The sequence below is a fragment of the Magnolia sinica genome, chromosome 1, assembly GCF_029962835.1.
Source record: "Magnolia sinica isolate HGM2019 chromosome 1, MsV1, whole genome shotgun sequence".
NCBI lineage: Eukaryota > Viridiplantae > Streptophyta > Magnoliopsida > Magnoliales > Magnoliaceae > Magnolia > Magnolia sinica.
Window position 1 is genome coordinate 107,435,557 of NC_080573.1, and position 16,312 is coordinate 107,451,868.

Here is a 16,312-nt window from a genome sequence, read left to right on the forward strand (position 1 = left end):
ACAATTAACAAGAAGTGTTTTTGATAGCAGAAGCAAAAGCACCCTTTGGCAAGAGATCCTATTATTGTGCTCCTTCCATACAGTCCATATCCAATCAACAATACAAGTCCACATAGCCTTTGGTCCCAATCTCCCCATTCCAAGCTCCAAAGAAGAGATCAATCAACTTGAGCATTACCTAGGCCACCACAAAAACAAAGAACCGACCCCACATGCTTTGTGACATCACAATGCAAGAACAAGTAGCCAACTGATTCCACACTTCTAAAACAAAGAATGCATACACTTGTAATCATCTTCTTGTTTTTGAGATGGCCAATGGTGAGCTCTTTATCCTTGACGTGAGCTACTTGAATGCAACCACCCTAGGAGGTCCCTGATAAGACCATACCACAATAGTTCAAGTCATCCTAATACTTTCTGCTCCTATAAGCCATGCATAAAAACTATACAGGTTTAACTGAGAACTACTTAGAGTCAATCTCTAATCATCCTTTTCCCTTATTATTGCTTTCGATCCTCCATCCACTCCATGAGATTCCGAAATTCCTCCAAATCGTCATTTGCTTAAGCCACCCTTTCAAACAAGGGCCCCAATATCACTTGGTCGCCCATGACACCATAACATAGAGAGACTGTTTTCTCTTTCTCCCTTACCACTTGCAGAGGCTGGGATTATGCTTAAGATCCATCTTTCTCTCTTTTTTCTTTTCTTTTCGGTTTTTTTTTTTTTTTTTTTTTTTTGAAAGGTTACGGTTCTATTGAAAGAGACCGAAAATGGCCAAAAGAATTAACAAACAGCCCACTAATTAAAAAAGAGATTCCCTTCACCACCAGCACTAGAGATTGAAACCCATTATTTTACATCCTTTATATCCCCCAGATATGCTTAAGAGCCTTCTTGCAAGTGCTTGGATTCACATAGGAAATTGAGTGAGGAGATTGAAGGAATGGATCGCTGAGATTTTTTTACGTGTTCAGAATTGGCTTATTTCCAGAGTTTTGGAGTTGACATTTTAGCTGCTACAAAACTCTTTATAGAATTGTGTAGGGGTCTTCATTTCAAAGAAACCTAGCAATTTCATGGCTGTTTATTGGTCTCCATCTCTTGATTGGTTTCTTTTCTATAATATTGTTCTTGGCATCTATAGTGAGTGTGGAGATTGCATCAACTACCTCCTATGCTGAGTTCTTCAAACACTTGCCCAGTTTCAAATTCTCAAAGTTTCCCACTTTCACAGTAAGCAAACTGTTTTACAAGCTCTGGATAATAAAATGTCACCTGCGGGTTGAAACACACTCAGTATATGAAATATATCCCTAAACTACAAATTTTGGTCCTCGAGTTGCAGTTTTGCTTATAGTCTTTCCATAAGCATTTAAGTCACAAAAATCCCACTTTTTCTAAGATTAAAAAATTGATTAACTGGAAGTAATACTTAAGAATAATCACTTCTAGACCTGTGTGTTGTGTTTGGCTGGACCAGCACTCCTGTCGTATTTTATTTCTTTGGGGGGGGGGGTTAGAGAGAGAGAGAGAGAGAACAATCACTTCTACAACTGCATACGATATACAAATTAACTCCTTAAAATGTCCAGAATCCTGTTTCCAATGCAAATTCCAGTAAAAATATATCAGAGAAGTTGTAAGAAAAATTGAACGTACTTTGTTGAAATTAGTAAACCTAGCATGATTATGATACAAACCAAATCACAGATAGAAGCTCCGAAACACTGAATGTACAATTGATACCATAATTATTCATTACAAGAAAATAAATTAACAAATAATACAGATGTGAAAGTGCACCTCAGCCAACATATGATCAGCCTCATCGAAAACAAGTATCTTCATATCCCGCGTGCTCAATTTTTTTGCTGCCATCCATTTCTTAATGGTACCAGGAGTTCCTATTATTACTTGTTCAGTGACTGGGGGACGCTTCGCAATAGGAATGTAGCTTGAACTGTCCAACGGTATAGCACATATTGAAGTTATACCAGTATGCTTCCCCATCTTCGAAAGGACTTCCTGGTTCTGAAGTACATATTTTCTGTTATAATCTTAAGTAGGAAGTTTGGGGGGGTGGGGGGGGGGAATGGGGAAGAGAGAGAGAGAGAGAGAGAGAGAGAGAGAGACCTGTATAGCGAGTTCTCTTGTTGGACATATGCAAAGTGCTTGAGGTGCTCTTAGTTTAGGATCAACCCGACTCAACATGCCAAGCACAAAGCATGTTGTCTTGCCAGAACCGTTGTGAGCTTGAGCTATCAAATTCTTATAAGGTGGAGTGAGAATCATTGGGAGGCTTACAGCCTGAATCTTGCTTGGCGTCTTAAAACGCATCTCTACATATAATCCCCTCAGCAACTCCCGAGACAGATTCAGTTCTTCAAAAGTCATAGCAGAGGAATATAAAGTGTCCCCAGAAGTAACCTATAAGAAATTGAACACCAGTTATAGATAAAACTTACAAGGACAACAAACTTCAAATATATAAAGTTCCTTCTCAGTCAAAAAAGACTCTGGACAATGTCACCATGTTCGATGTGATGTCTTGGACCTACCATGGTATCCATATTAAAAGAAATCAATACAGCATGGCATTCAACTGCTTCACTCGACATGCAAGGAGTAGAATGAATTTATTTCAGACCTATGCCAACGTACATCAAGCACTAGGAGGCATAAACATGAAAAACTCATTCCTTACCAGAAATGTAGAACCACACATGAAAAAAAGGTATTGTGTCTATATGATATAGACTAAATTATTTGAAAGCAAGGACTTAACAGCCTACCAAATTCGCAAATGTAGATGTGCAAGAAATCCATATTTTTAGGAGGTCATTCCATGAATCAAATGACTCAAACACCAAACATGTGAAAGGGATAGAACCATCATATTTAAAGGCCATGCCATAGTTGAAACTATTTCAGAACCTTAGGTGAGTATTCAAAAGAAACTAAAACCCGGCCACTGCCTCTAGGGCTTGTCTCATCTATACCGAATGTGTATCAAAACCATAAATATTCGCATTGCCAAACCAAGTGAATGTCAAGTATGTTGAAGGTTAAAATGGCTTGGCCACTGGACAATGGCTGACTTTTCCCTCCTCCCCAAAATCTAGGAGTTAATGAAGAAAACATCATAAATGAAGTTATTTTGAGCCTCCTTTTCTTTTCTTTTTTTTCCTTCTTTTTTTTTTTTTTTTTTTTTGTGGGGGGGGGGCGGGTTTAAGAGGATGGCTGACACATTTGATGCTCCGACAGCTGCACTCATCCCTAACCCTAAGCAAACCTTAGATTTCTCAAAAGCTTGCTTCATTAACCTTGTAATACTGTTTACACAACTTTGGCTGAATTTCGCATTTTCACTAGGAAAGAGATGGCTTGTCTAGTCACACCAAAATCAAAGCGGCTGTGGTGGAATGTAACCAATTTGAGGTGTTTTGGTGATTTCTAACAAAGTGATAAATGCAAACCTTGGTTAAAAAATTAATAATAATAATAATAATAATAATATATTCCAATACAACTCTGCATCATCCGAACTGTATTGGCTTCGGTCTAAAACAAAATGATTAAGCACACCGGAACAAACCAATACAGCACAAGTTGTACTGATTTAGGGCCTGTTTGGATGGGCAACTACTATTGTAAAGTGGTGTAAAACTCACCATTATTACCCAAAACCGACGATTGGATATTTCGATGGTAGCCGATTTTTCAGGCTCTAGAGTACAGAGTCATCTTAACACTGTAATCCACCACCATTCGATCCAATTCTGCAGAGATTTCGTCAGAATTCAGAGATCTCCAAAGAAAGTCGATGGCCTCTCGGTGCTCCCTGGTACACCACAATGTGTACACATGCATCAGCAACAAGACATAAAAACCCATTCTCTCTTCCGACTCCTTCGCTGATCATTCTTTGAGAGGAAGAACCCATCTGCTCGGCCAAAGGGTCCTTCGGAAACCCTCTCACTCAACCAGCGTACAACAGGAACGGTGACGTTGGGAGGCTTCCTGTTATTGAAGGTAATGTAGATTCCCTTCCTGTCAATTCATTTACACATGCATACCTTCTTCCAAGCTTCTAGCTCAGCATGGATAATCATTTGTAGGATCTTCCAGTCCCTGTTCATCAAGGAAGGCCAACATGGCTTCTCCGTGATTCTACCAGGAATTACCTCTTGCCTACTCCATGTATGTTGTAAAAACATTGCATGCCTTGAAAACTATATCTCCCACGGCCATTTCCCTCAAATGGTCGCCTGTAGATAGTCCTACGATTTCCCCTTCATAAATCAAGGCATTCGTACCGACTCCTACAAACTTCCATGATCAACATCTGCACTCTCCATGCATGTCCTTCAAACACTTCATACACAAATTTTGTGACTTCACTTGCTCTAGTCTATCTCGCATCTCAGAGTGCATGTAGCGATTTCTTGAAGATCTGTCACTATAAGACATAGGAAAATCCATAGCTCCCCTTGACTCAACTGCTTGTTGGTAGCCCTCCAATATGTAACTTCTTCCAACTCAATTAATTCATGAAAGAAGGAGATTTCTTTCGCATCAAACGATATTGAACACATCCTACCATCTTGCTCAAGATATGTTACTCTAATGATCATGCAGTATTTTCTTGCAGGTACTTCTAGTACTAGAAGCAGTGATTGTTGACCAATGAAAACCTGCTGTGGGATTCAAAAGATTTGGATGAAGATAATACTTTTTTTCCCTTTTCATACAGGTCTGTGTGACCCTAATCCCTATCATCAGGATTGGATGGTCTTCTTCCAAGACTCTCTAGTCAGTTGAAATATGTAATGGATGGCCTTCATTGACCAATGTTTCGTGTTGTTTGGTCCACCTGTAAAATGAATCTAGTTCATTTTTCAGATCACTACCCTATAATAAGCTTGAAACAGAGATGGATTTCGTGGATATAGAATGCATTCTTCAAAGGTAGTCTTGTTTGGTCCACCTGCAAAATGAATCTAGTTCATTTTTCAGATCACTACCCTATAATAAGCTTGAAACAGAGATGGATTGTGTGGATATATAATGCATTCTTCAAAGGTAGTCCCTATTGTTAGGGTTCCGCCCACATCAACTGTTCCACGGTGGACGCACTGTTGCGCTTCATGGCATCCTATACACGGGTTGTGAGAGCAAGGGTGGGTCCCACAATCATGGTTGTATCAAGTGGGTGGATGGAATGATCGTGCACCTTCCATGCTAGAGTATGTGTGCATGGAGAATTTGAAATATGTGCATGTAACAAGCTGCTCCAGAAGTATCCAAACACCATTCTTATGTCAGTCACCATACACAGGGAAAACAAGCTTCCCTTCCCCCGTGGTGTATAGTAGTTGAATCTACCACCATCATTACCACATAATGTGTTGGTAATTGCAAACATTGCAAATATCCAACACATTTCGGTAGTAAAGGCCCATCCAAACATGCCCTTAGGTCCCCTGGCAAGTCGCACTCCAAAAAATGAATTCACACTTTGGATCTTAGTCATCCACACATCTTCAAGCACCTCGCTAAAAAAAGGTTCCTCCTTGTATTGTTCTTTTTAATGCCTCAGATCCCACAACCCCTAGAGTGAGTGTTCCTACCAGAACCACCCTCCTACTCAAAACATTGGTTGCTTTGTTCTGACTTCTAGTTGTGATGCAAAAGGAGAATATATTTTTTTTGTAGAAAAGCAATCCACTTTGCATGACGAGCACTCAACTTCTCCTAGGAGTTAAGATATCTCAATGCCACATGGTCCAAGTATAGAATTAATTCTTGATGAATCAGGCAACATCTCTAATGTTATAGCACCTATACCACGCATAGAATTTGAGATCATACATGAAGTAGCACTTCCTCTGTTGTCAAGCTTCTTGACAAAGAAAGCAATCAGCTTTCCTTCTTGACTTAGCACTGTGCCAATGTCATTATTTAATGCGTCACTTTCTACTTTAAATACTTCACTAAAGTCCAGAAGTGCAAGAAGTGGAGCCTCTCTCGTCTTCTTTTTTATACCGTGCCAAAGTTTCAATCTATCGCTTTACTCCATTCAAATTTGCGATATTGAAATTCAGGACTAATCTCCAGTTAATGTCACCAAGCCATGGAAAGAACGGACCTCCAAAAGGGTTCGTAGGTGGTCCACTCCGCAATGGCTTTAATTTTCTCCTGATCAAACTTTGACCCCTTCTACGGGCACAATTTTCCTAAAACACAACAATGTCGATGAGGAATAAGCACTTTTCAAGTTAACATATAGTGACTCCTTTTGTAGTACATCAAATATTTGTTGTATGCAGCCAAGGTGAACAAATGAATCAGTACTAGAAACAAAAATCCATCAAAATAAACAACTAAGAATCTTCCACAAAGGGGCGGATACCTCTGTGATTAGCTTCATGTAAATACTTGGCGCATTTAAAAGCCCAGATGGCATCACAAGCCACTGGTACAACCCATCTCAAGTCTTAAACGCAGTCTAGCACATGTCCTCATGTTGGATACAAATTTGGTTATATTCACCCCTACAGTCAATCTTCAAAAGATCTTCACTCTGTGCAACATATCCAACATATCGTCTAATCGTGAAACCAATACTTGATAGTAATCCAGTTTGGATGCACAACTGTCAACACACATCGTCCAACATCCATCTTTCTCGAGGGTTATAATAATGCAGGATCAACACATGATGACATGATTTTTGAAATTAAACCCTTCTATAGCAACTCAATAGCCTGTCGGTGGAGCTCGACATGTTCGGCTAAGCTTATTCGACTGTGAATAAGATTCGGAAGGCTCAAACCCGACACTAATTCAATGTGGTGATGAATGTTCCTCATAGGATGAAGTCCAGTTGTGAGGTATTTGAGCACTAAGTCTTCATATTCATGAACAAACTCTTGTATAGGATGCGAAACATCTAATCGTTTTATCTTCTTTAGCAAAAAAAGACATAAATGACGCCAATCTCTTTGCTTTCCTTTTCAAACTTATCTACGCTAAATGATTTCCAACCCCTATCTTTATCAGATTGGATATTAGAAGATGTTTCATTGGGTACAATGTGATATTAACACATCCTTGATGAAGGAATATGTGATATTAACACATCCTTGATGATGGAATAAGTGTTAGCCTGAGTTAAATGAACGATATCTTAGTCCCACAACCACGATCTCCCTAACAAAATGTGGCATGCATCAATGGGGACCACTTCACATCATACCTTATCCTCATACTTAGATCCAGTAGAGAAGGAAACTAAGCACCCGAGTCAACAAAAACTTCTAGTATGGACATGAATGCTCATGTTCTTTGAGTTTTAATATATCCACAATTTCTTATAAGACAATGCTCTTGTTGATCCCCTCATCTGCTAGCATCATGCACATCTTCCCACCAAAAGTGCAAGTGAGGTGGAAGATATTATGTCACAACCATTGCCCCTCATCAATCACCCAAGGCATCAATGGCATAGTCCGTTGGGTAACCAACAACTCGCCCATATCACCATACACATCAACAACTTCTTCAACATATACCCCATCATGATATGCATGTTCTTCATATTTTGTTTCATCTTCAACTTTTATTTCGATGGCAATTGGGAGTGGCTTCACCATATTCTCCTTCCTTGTCAAATTCACTCTAATTTTGGACCGATGTCCAAGACTGTGAAAGGAACGATGTCCCAGTTGTGCACGCTTAAAGCATGTGAAAGAAGCATTATTTTGCCTCGTCTTGAATGCACTAGCCCCTCATCCATAGCCATCTCCCCGAAGTTAGGGTTTGGCTTCGTTGCTGGACATTGGCCCATCATCCCTCCTCCACTAACCTATAGTAGCTCTTATGGTTATCTTACATTGAAGTTAACATGTTGCCCCATCGTCGATGACAATCCTCATACGGGACCAAACTGTATCCCAAGTTCCCTAATTATCTCCTCAACTTTTTATTCAAGTGCGTATGCATCGAACATCTTAAATACATATGTAAAGTCAATTTATGTCTTGGTTAAGACCATAAAGATATCTTGAAATCTTCAAGTTTTCATACTCATAAAACCCTGCCCGTGATGTCACTATATGGAAATCCTCGGTACATTCAGTCACCGATTTGTTCCACTAATGTAGACTATGACATCTTTAATAGAGAGCACAGGTACAAAGTCACAGGTAAAAACTTCATTTTAAACTTATTTTTCATCTTCTCCTAAGAATTTACTTTCTGCTTACCTTAATAAATTCATTCAACTCAGAGATCGTCCCACCATGTTAATGCATGACCGAAAAGCTCCATAACAACTAACTTAAGCTTCCAAATGTTCGTGATTCCTTGTACCCGAACACTTGTTCTACCTTTCGTAGCAAATTGATGAAGTCGCCAACATGCAAATGACTATGAAATTTTTGACTTTGCACCTTAATTTCGGGCTCTCTATCTTGTTCCAATAATCGAAGGATTTGATCATTGGCGTCTTCACAAGACGGGTCCACCCATTGTTGGCTAAGGCCATGGAGGGACCTTCTCCCACGTATCCACGTCCTCCAACTTCAGTCTCTAGATTCTCTCCACACCAAAGTGATGCCACTTGATTAGTGAGATTGCCTACCATATGCGTAAGTTGATCATCTACTCGCTCTATGAGCAAGGATCAATTGAGTAACTTGTACAAGCTCTTCCTACGTCACCCCCTTCGAAGCCATTAGGAGATGTAGAGTTGAAGATCCTTAAAGATGACCTAGTCTAATGCAAAAATGGTGCAACCCAGTCATCAAGTCGATGAGATCTTGACATCCGAATTGCAAAAAAAAATGAACACACACACGTTACAAGAAATATTAGAGTAGAAAGGAAGATAACTTTATGATCTTCTAATTTCTTCTCTTACAATACTTAAGAAAACTAACAACTCAAAGAAATGTGGAATGTCTACTTCCTACACCACCCCTTTTATAGACCCTGAAGACAATCCTATGGATCTTTAATGAAAATCCCCGAACCTATTAACTGATTTCAAACCAAGCTTAATTAATTTCAACAACCAATAATTTATTTAAGATAATAAAAATCCCACCAGCAAAGATTTGGCCTAAAATAGCAAAAACATATCTACTAAATATCTCAAAATCTTCAATCATATTTTCCACATTAGCCCCCCTATCTTCCAATAAATTGCAAATGTTTTATCCAACATCTAGGCCTCAAATTTTGTGCAAACAGCCAAAATCAGTACATGGGCCCTACTGTGCGCAATGGACAAAAAAGGCACCAACGGAACCATCCTCTAAATATACTTTCACCAGTTGAACATGGAGCTCTGTCCATTCTCCCCATCGTTTAAAGATTCACCATGTTTTTAGATTTTTTACCTAATTTGATGTTTATGGAGTTGTCGACTAATGGATGGTCCTCACCTTTCATGAAACCACATGGGCCTTATCATGGATTCACCAAGCAACAAGGCATTAAGCACATCTGGTGATTTTTACAAGCCACAATTGTTTAGTTTCTGGTTTCATCAATGTGGTAGAAACCAGAAGTCAGTGATTGGGCATCCTTCAACTGACCTCAACATGAACCAGAATGTTCATACAATGGGCCCTAAGGTGGATCACTTTCACTAAAATGTGTGTTCTTTGATGTTCTTAACCTTCTAAGATAGTGACTACAAGGTGAATTGAGATCATTGCCCTGGACACCAATGAATGATTGGGATTAAGAAATATTCATGTTGAATGTAGGCCATTATTTTGGTTATCGCTAAATATTTGTTGTTTGTTTCAGACCATGTAGGGTGCAACATTGACAATCTTGTTAGCACTAGATGGTACGCCCAATTAGCAACTACCAAGGTTTATGCTAGGAGTCAGCCGCCTTCCTCAACCACTATGTTATGACTTGTGCCACAAGGAAAAAAAGAAGAAGAAGATGTAATGTAATCAATTTGGTCAAATTCTTCCCTGCAGATTTTGGAAAAACAAAATGTAACAACTAACGAAATTCCAAAATTTCTACAAGCAACATGATACAATTCTTTCATCGCATACTGACAACTAAATTATTGAATCTAGTTTAGCATTTTTCCAGAGTACAGAAATAGAGAATTTGTCTAACTTCAAACAACCTTGAACTAAAATTCACTAAGTGGAAGTCCCACCTTCGTGTTTGTGTTTGCGCAAATGGTTCAGGTCATAATAACATCAATAGGTTTTCTTAGGCAATAAATGTGGTGTTCAGGGTTCACCATTATAACTAGGGCAATGCATGTGGTCGTGTTACTTATTTGTTAGCTTTTCTGGATTTTTATTTTTATTTGGGTAGAGTATAAATTAATTTTTGTACTCTACCCATCCATTTCTTCTGTACACTGCATCCCACCTATTGATCCTAGTCATCTGACCAGCATGATTTAATTCCATAGCATCAAGATGATGCAACCAGCCTGACGGATGGCTTGAATTTCAAGCCCATGTTCCGCACCACTAGCACAGTGTAACATGTAGATGGCATGCCTTATACACACATATGGGCTCAACAAAGATCTTAGCTTGCTTGTCCTTAAGTGTTCCCAACACCCACTGAAGCATGCTTCGCGTGCAAACTTACTAAAGTAACCGAAGTCCAATCGCATTGAAAAAATCATATTTTATGGGCTCCAATTCAACTATGAAACATCATGTGTACCATTTCTTCAATTAAAATGAGCGTCCGTTGTCCACCCACCTAAATCTATCCATTTGACTGTGATAAGAAATCTTAATAAAAATCGACAAGTTTCAGTCAATCAACGAGTGCGGCAACAGTAACCCTATAACAAGGAACGAAGAAGGGATGGGGGAAAAACAGAAGGTAAAAGCAATAAGGCGGATTGGCCTCTTACTGTTTCGATCTGGGAATCTTCGGGATCATCCAAGTTTGTGTCTTTCCTTTCAGTGCCTTCCTTGATCGAGAGCGAGGCGATGTTCGGTTCGGATTCTTCATTGGCATCGGAGGAGGTGGCGGGTGCGGACGAAGCGGAAGGCGTTTCAGTGGCATCAAGTTCTTCGTCGTCGCCCCAAGCCCGCTTCACCTCTGGCTTTTCAATCGCAGCTCCGGTGTTCGGTTCGGATTCTTCATTGGCATCGGAGGAGGTGGCGTGTGCGGACGAAGCGGAAGGCGTTTCAGTGGCATCAAGTTCTTCGTCGTCGCCCCAAGCCCGCTTCACCTCTGGCTTTTCAATCGCAGCTCCGGTGCCGTTGTTCGCCTCCGCCATTGAGAGAGAGATGAGGATGGAGATAAGGGTTTTGGGAGTGAGAGAGATAGCAAGGAAGGGGACTAGGGTTTTCAGAGAGCTGAGTTCGGAGAGAGACGATTGAAGGAGAGAGGGAGAGATCTGATCTTACATATATAGTGTTACCGACTCTGAACTTGGAGTCGGGACTATTTGCTCGGATTGCGTAGTGTGGAAGAAAGCACCGAGGTGGGTACTTTGTTGACGTGGCAAAGTTTTGTGGGCTCCGTCGTGATGTATGTGTTATATCCACACCGTCCATCCATTTTATCAGATCATTTAATGTAATATACCGAAAAATGAGGTAGATAAAAGTCTCAAGTGTAACACACCACACGAAATAGCTGGAACAGAACACTTACCGTTGAAAACTTCTCGTGGATCACGGAAGTCCTTGTCACCTCGTGAACTGGTTGGATGGAAAATAGATAAACAAACATGGTGGCCCTGGGAAGGTTTGGATCTGACTCGTTTTTGGGATAATGGTCTGAAATTAGTTGGTAAAATAGATGTACGGTGTGGATATAACACATACATGATGGTGTAGCCCACATAATTTTGCCACGTCAATACCTTGATGGTTTGCTTTACACTACGCACCACCGACTCTCCGGAAAGGTAAAGTGGGAAAGGGATTCGGTGAGGCCCTGTACAAACCCAAGACAGTGCGTCACTTACCATGGGGCCACCTTAATCTATCTGTTCTAAATCCACTCCATCCATTCGATTTTACTAGATGCTTTTAGATCATGATCTTAAAAATGAAATAGATAAAAATCTCATTTGGACCGTACCATAGGGAAAAGTGGTGATCGACTATTAAAAACTTTTTGTGGGCTACAATAGTTTTGGAGCAATCTGATATTTTTGTTTCTCCCTCACCTAGATTTTTGTGATCTGATTAACAAGTTATATATAAAATAAATATTAGTTAAATGTTAGGGTGGTCCCTTGGGAAATTTTTAACGTAGAGCACTCAATTACTATTGTTTCTTATAGTATAGTTCACCTGATATTTTGATCTACTTAAATTTTTGTCTAAAATAATACGAGAAAACGGATGGATGGCATGGATGTATATTAAATGCATCAAGGTGAATTCCATGGTAAGGGCTGCACCATCGAGGGTTGGCCAGCGGCACCTAATCCGGTACCGGTAAACTGTGCTTTGATCTCACGCGAGATTGGCAGCGTGGTTTTTTGGGAAACACGAAGGAATTACGTGGAGTTCTAGGCCCCGCTTCCTTGCGCAGGGTCTTACGGAAGCCTTTCGCAAAAGTTCCCGCGCAAGGATCATGAGCGGAGCCAGCTTAGGACACTTAGCTAAAAATAGAGAAGTATTCAAAAATCAACTGGCCATGCAAGATGAAACAATTGGGGAAAGAAATTCCTACGATTGAAATCTTCCTAGGCTTTACCTTGATATTTATATACCATCCAAACCCTTTATAAGGTCATTTTCAATGGGATTAAGTGAAATACCAAAAAATTAGACCGATGCAAAACTTTTATAGTCATATAAATATTTCAACGGTTGTCACTGAATCCCCACTTTTTCCTCTCATGTGGTTCACTTGAATCTTGGATCCACATCATTTTTAGTCAAATGTCCTAAAATGATATTGAAAAACGGATGGACAAGTTTGACTTCTCACAAACATTGCAGTGGGCCCCACCCAAAATCCTTGCGCAGGAACTTCCTGCGACTGCGCAAGGATTATGAGTGGGGCCCAGTGGGATGTTCGTGAGAAATCCAACCCATCCACCCTGTTTACGACCAGACCCAGATTCCTTACCCAACTTAGGCATCGGAGAGTCCCATGCCGCAGTCAGGGCCTCCTTTATCTTCTTCTTGTATAGGTACTTGAAGGTCCAGGGAAGGCTACCCAGATTTATACATCAACAGTTTGGCATCATTTATATGAATGACAGTGAAAGTCATCTTTCTCATCTACAATGCTTCGACAATGGAGAAACGAAGAAAGAAAGCCCAGACCACCATTATTATGCTCAGCCCTGTGCTGTCAGAGCAGTCCGAAGATCGTCGGAACTCGTCTTCCCAACTGCAAGCTGACTCTGTGCCTGTGGGCCTAGTACAACACTCCCGAAACAGGGGAGGTCAACTTGTCTCCCTAGAACAACAAGTTGTAACACTAACTAATAACATCAACCAAATAAAGTGAATGCTGGAGCGACAGAACCCTCCTCCCGATCAAAGGGCTGAGGAAGTGGTCGCTCGGGCAGCAACTGAAGTTTCTGCCCCGTCTCGAGCACCCACAGGCTCTCAGAGAAGCAAACAGATCGACACAGCACCTTCCCACGGCTTGGGTACTGCCACGCTAGTTGCCTCTAACTTAAGTCATGAATTGAAGAATAAAAAGCGTAACAAAGCTCCCAAGGTTAAGGCGATAGCCAAAAACGAAGATCCCTGGGAGGCCGAGCTCAATGAATTGCGGGGCCAAATCGGCGACATGCGGCAAGCTTACCGCACACACGCTCTGACCTTAGTAGGGGCAATGCCGGAGGAAACTAAACCACCATTTACTGTGGACAGCATGCATGCCTAGCTCCCACCTAGGTTCTAGATGCCGCAAATCACCCCTTAGTCTACAACCATCAATCCATCTGAACATCTAGAATCTTTTAGGGCTTGGAGGGAACTTCGTGGTGCATTAATCGCGGTTATGTGTTGGGCGTTTTCCTTAACTCTAACAGGAGTAGCTCGGAAGTGGTTCTGACAATTGAAGCCACAGTCCATCAGCTCGTTCATGCAGCTCAGCAAAAGCGTTATTCACTAAGTTCATTGGATGAAAGGAAAAGCTCAAACCGGCTACTCACCTCATCGCCATCATAAAAAAAGAAGACGAGCTGCTGAAGGACTACATCAAACTCTTCAACCTGAAAGCAATAGAAATTGATGGCTATTCAAACAAGATCGCTTTGGTTGCCATGATGAGAGGCCTAAGGGAGGGGAGGTTTCTTTTCTTACTCGACAAGAACCCACCAACAACATTGGCCGATCTCCTCAACCGAGCTCAGAAATACTCTAATGCCAAGGAGCTTTTTAGCTCACAAAAAGCTGCTCGAAACAAGGGAAGTTTAACTAAGGAAAAGCGACCTAAGGAAGAACAAGCCCCGACTAACAGCAACAAACGGAGAAAGGATGACGATTCATCTACAGGTCAGTGTCCGAGTTGACGGCCTGAGAGCATGTTTAACTCCTACCCTCCCCTCGACGCTATGCTTGAGCAGGCCCTTATGGAAGTCAGGGACAAACAACTCCTTAAATGGTCGAACATGATGAAGATCGATGTACATAAACGGGACAAATGGAAGTACTGACACTTCCACCAACACCATGGCCACTCCATTAGCGATTGCTTTGATATGAAAGAGGAGATCGAAGTCCTCATATGTAACAGACATTTGTGAGAATACGTTAACAAGAGAGAAGAATGGGTAGATTAGAAGAACGAACAACCCGTCAACAACTAAGCTGCCAAGGAAATACACACCATCTTTGGCGGACCCGCTGGAGGAGGAGACTCGAACAGAGCACGAAGAGCTCACGCCCGAAGCATCAGTCACAACAGCTTGGAGCATCAAGTCCATGTCACCAGCATGCCTTTGAAGAAATAAAAAATAACATCATGTGAACTGACCTTCACCGAAGAGGATGCTCGAGGTGTCCACCAACCCCATGAAGATGTGTCAGTGGTGACCATGAGTATAGTTAACCCTAAGGTATTCTGGATCCTAGTGGACACTGGCAGCTTGGCCAATATCCTATTTGTCAACACTTTCGACAAGATGGGGGTCGAAAGGTGTAACGCCCTGAAAATCGAGGGTCGAGCAGATGCCCAACTCCTGAGTTCCTATAACGTTTCGAAAAAATTCGTACAAAGACCCGAGTACCACCTCAGGCAGAAATCACTAAGAACCGAATCCTTTAGAAATTAGACGAGGATTAATTAAGTGCTAAACCAAATCACCTGTCGAATTAGCTTGGACAGCTTTAAATACGAACTGCAAGACCAAAACCAATAGAATAGCTAACGCTACATTGCCTAGAAATTTAGGATCCATCTCAAAACCCAGTTGCTCTCAGGAGCATCGCTAAACTCCGTATCGGACCTGCACCGCGCGTCAAAAGTCTGATTTCTGCGAAACTATACAGTTATGACCGCCTTGCTGGACTTGACAACCATCTCAGAAATCAAGTCCAAATGATATCCAGAAACGCACAACTTGAGCTTAAAGCGAAGTGTGTGAGAAACGCGAATACCCTTAGAAAGTGAACTGAAACTTAAGTGAATTGAGTTGTTCGCTTGCAGGTTAAATCTAAGGTTTCAGACCATCAGATTCTGACCCAACTACACCCTCGGATCAGGAAAAATTTTCAACACAGGTCAGTGTACTTGTGGCCCTGATCGAGTAACGTTGACCGTTGAATTGAAATTGATCCTCCGCGGTCGATCTGTAAATCCGATCGGACCGAAAACTTAACTTAACCTAGATCCAATATCAGGGGACTTACTACGGATCGTAAGTAGAAAAGGGGCCTCAAGATGTGTTCCGTTGGACCGAAACAGCCAACTTTTAGCTATAACCTAAGTATACCATGACCCTGGGGCCATTCTCATCAGTTCTGGGCCTATATAAGGGACTTAAACCCTCTCTCTCCCTTCACATACGAATTTACAAACCCTAGGAAAGAGAAGAGAGCAAAGAGAGAGGAAATAGAGAGAAAGTGAGATAGAAAGCGGGAGAGAGTTCTTGGGATTCGATCCCATCGCTCCACGTGCTAAATCGGCCTGTTTGTATTGCTATTCTAGAGAATCCGATTCCGTTCTTGGGTAAGAAATCCTAACCCTAATCTGTTTTAGGGATTGAAATAGAGTAGATAATGAAATAACTAACCTATTTCATCTTATAGGTTGTCGTTATGCCGTAGACAAATATATTGAGTTCAAACTGAGCCCGTTACGAGTCTACCGGCG

The 16,312-nt window shown here is 41.2% G+C and overlaps 1 protein-coding gene across 3 annotated transcripts in view; it reads right to left on the bottom strand.

Annotated features, from left to right (window-relative positions):
- LOC131253348 (DEAD-box ATP-dependent RNA helicase 38) overlaps positions 1-11,417 on the bottom strand; it is a 28,965-nt gene extending 17,548 nt beyond the window's left edge. Inside the window, exons 1-4 of one of the 3 annotated variants that reach the window (XM_058254327.1) lie at positions 11,170-11,417; positions 10,923-11,136; positions 2,141-2,434; positions 1,811-2,038 (exon numbers count right to left, since the gene is read on the bottom strand). In XM_058254327.1, coding sequence (XP_058110310.1) covers positions 1,811-2,038; positions 2,141-2,434; positions 10,923-11,136; positions 11,170-11,294 — 861 coding nt within the window. In that variant the 5' untranslated portion in view covers positions 11,295-11,417. The remainder of the gene's footprint in view (positions 1-1,810; positions 2,039-2,140; positions 2,435-10,922; positions 11,137-11,169) is intronic. The other 2 variants (XM_058254330.1, XM_058254319.1) reach the window with 2 other exon arrangements.
- Between the last annotated feature and the right edge of the window lie 4,895 nt (positions 11,418-16,312).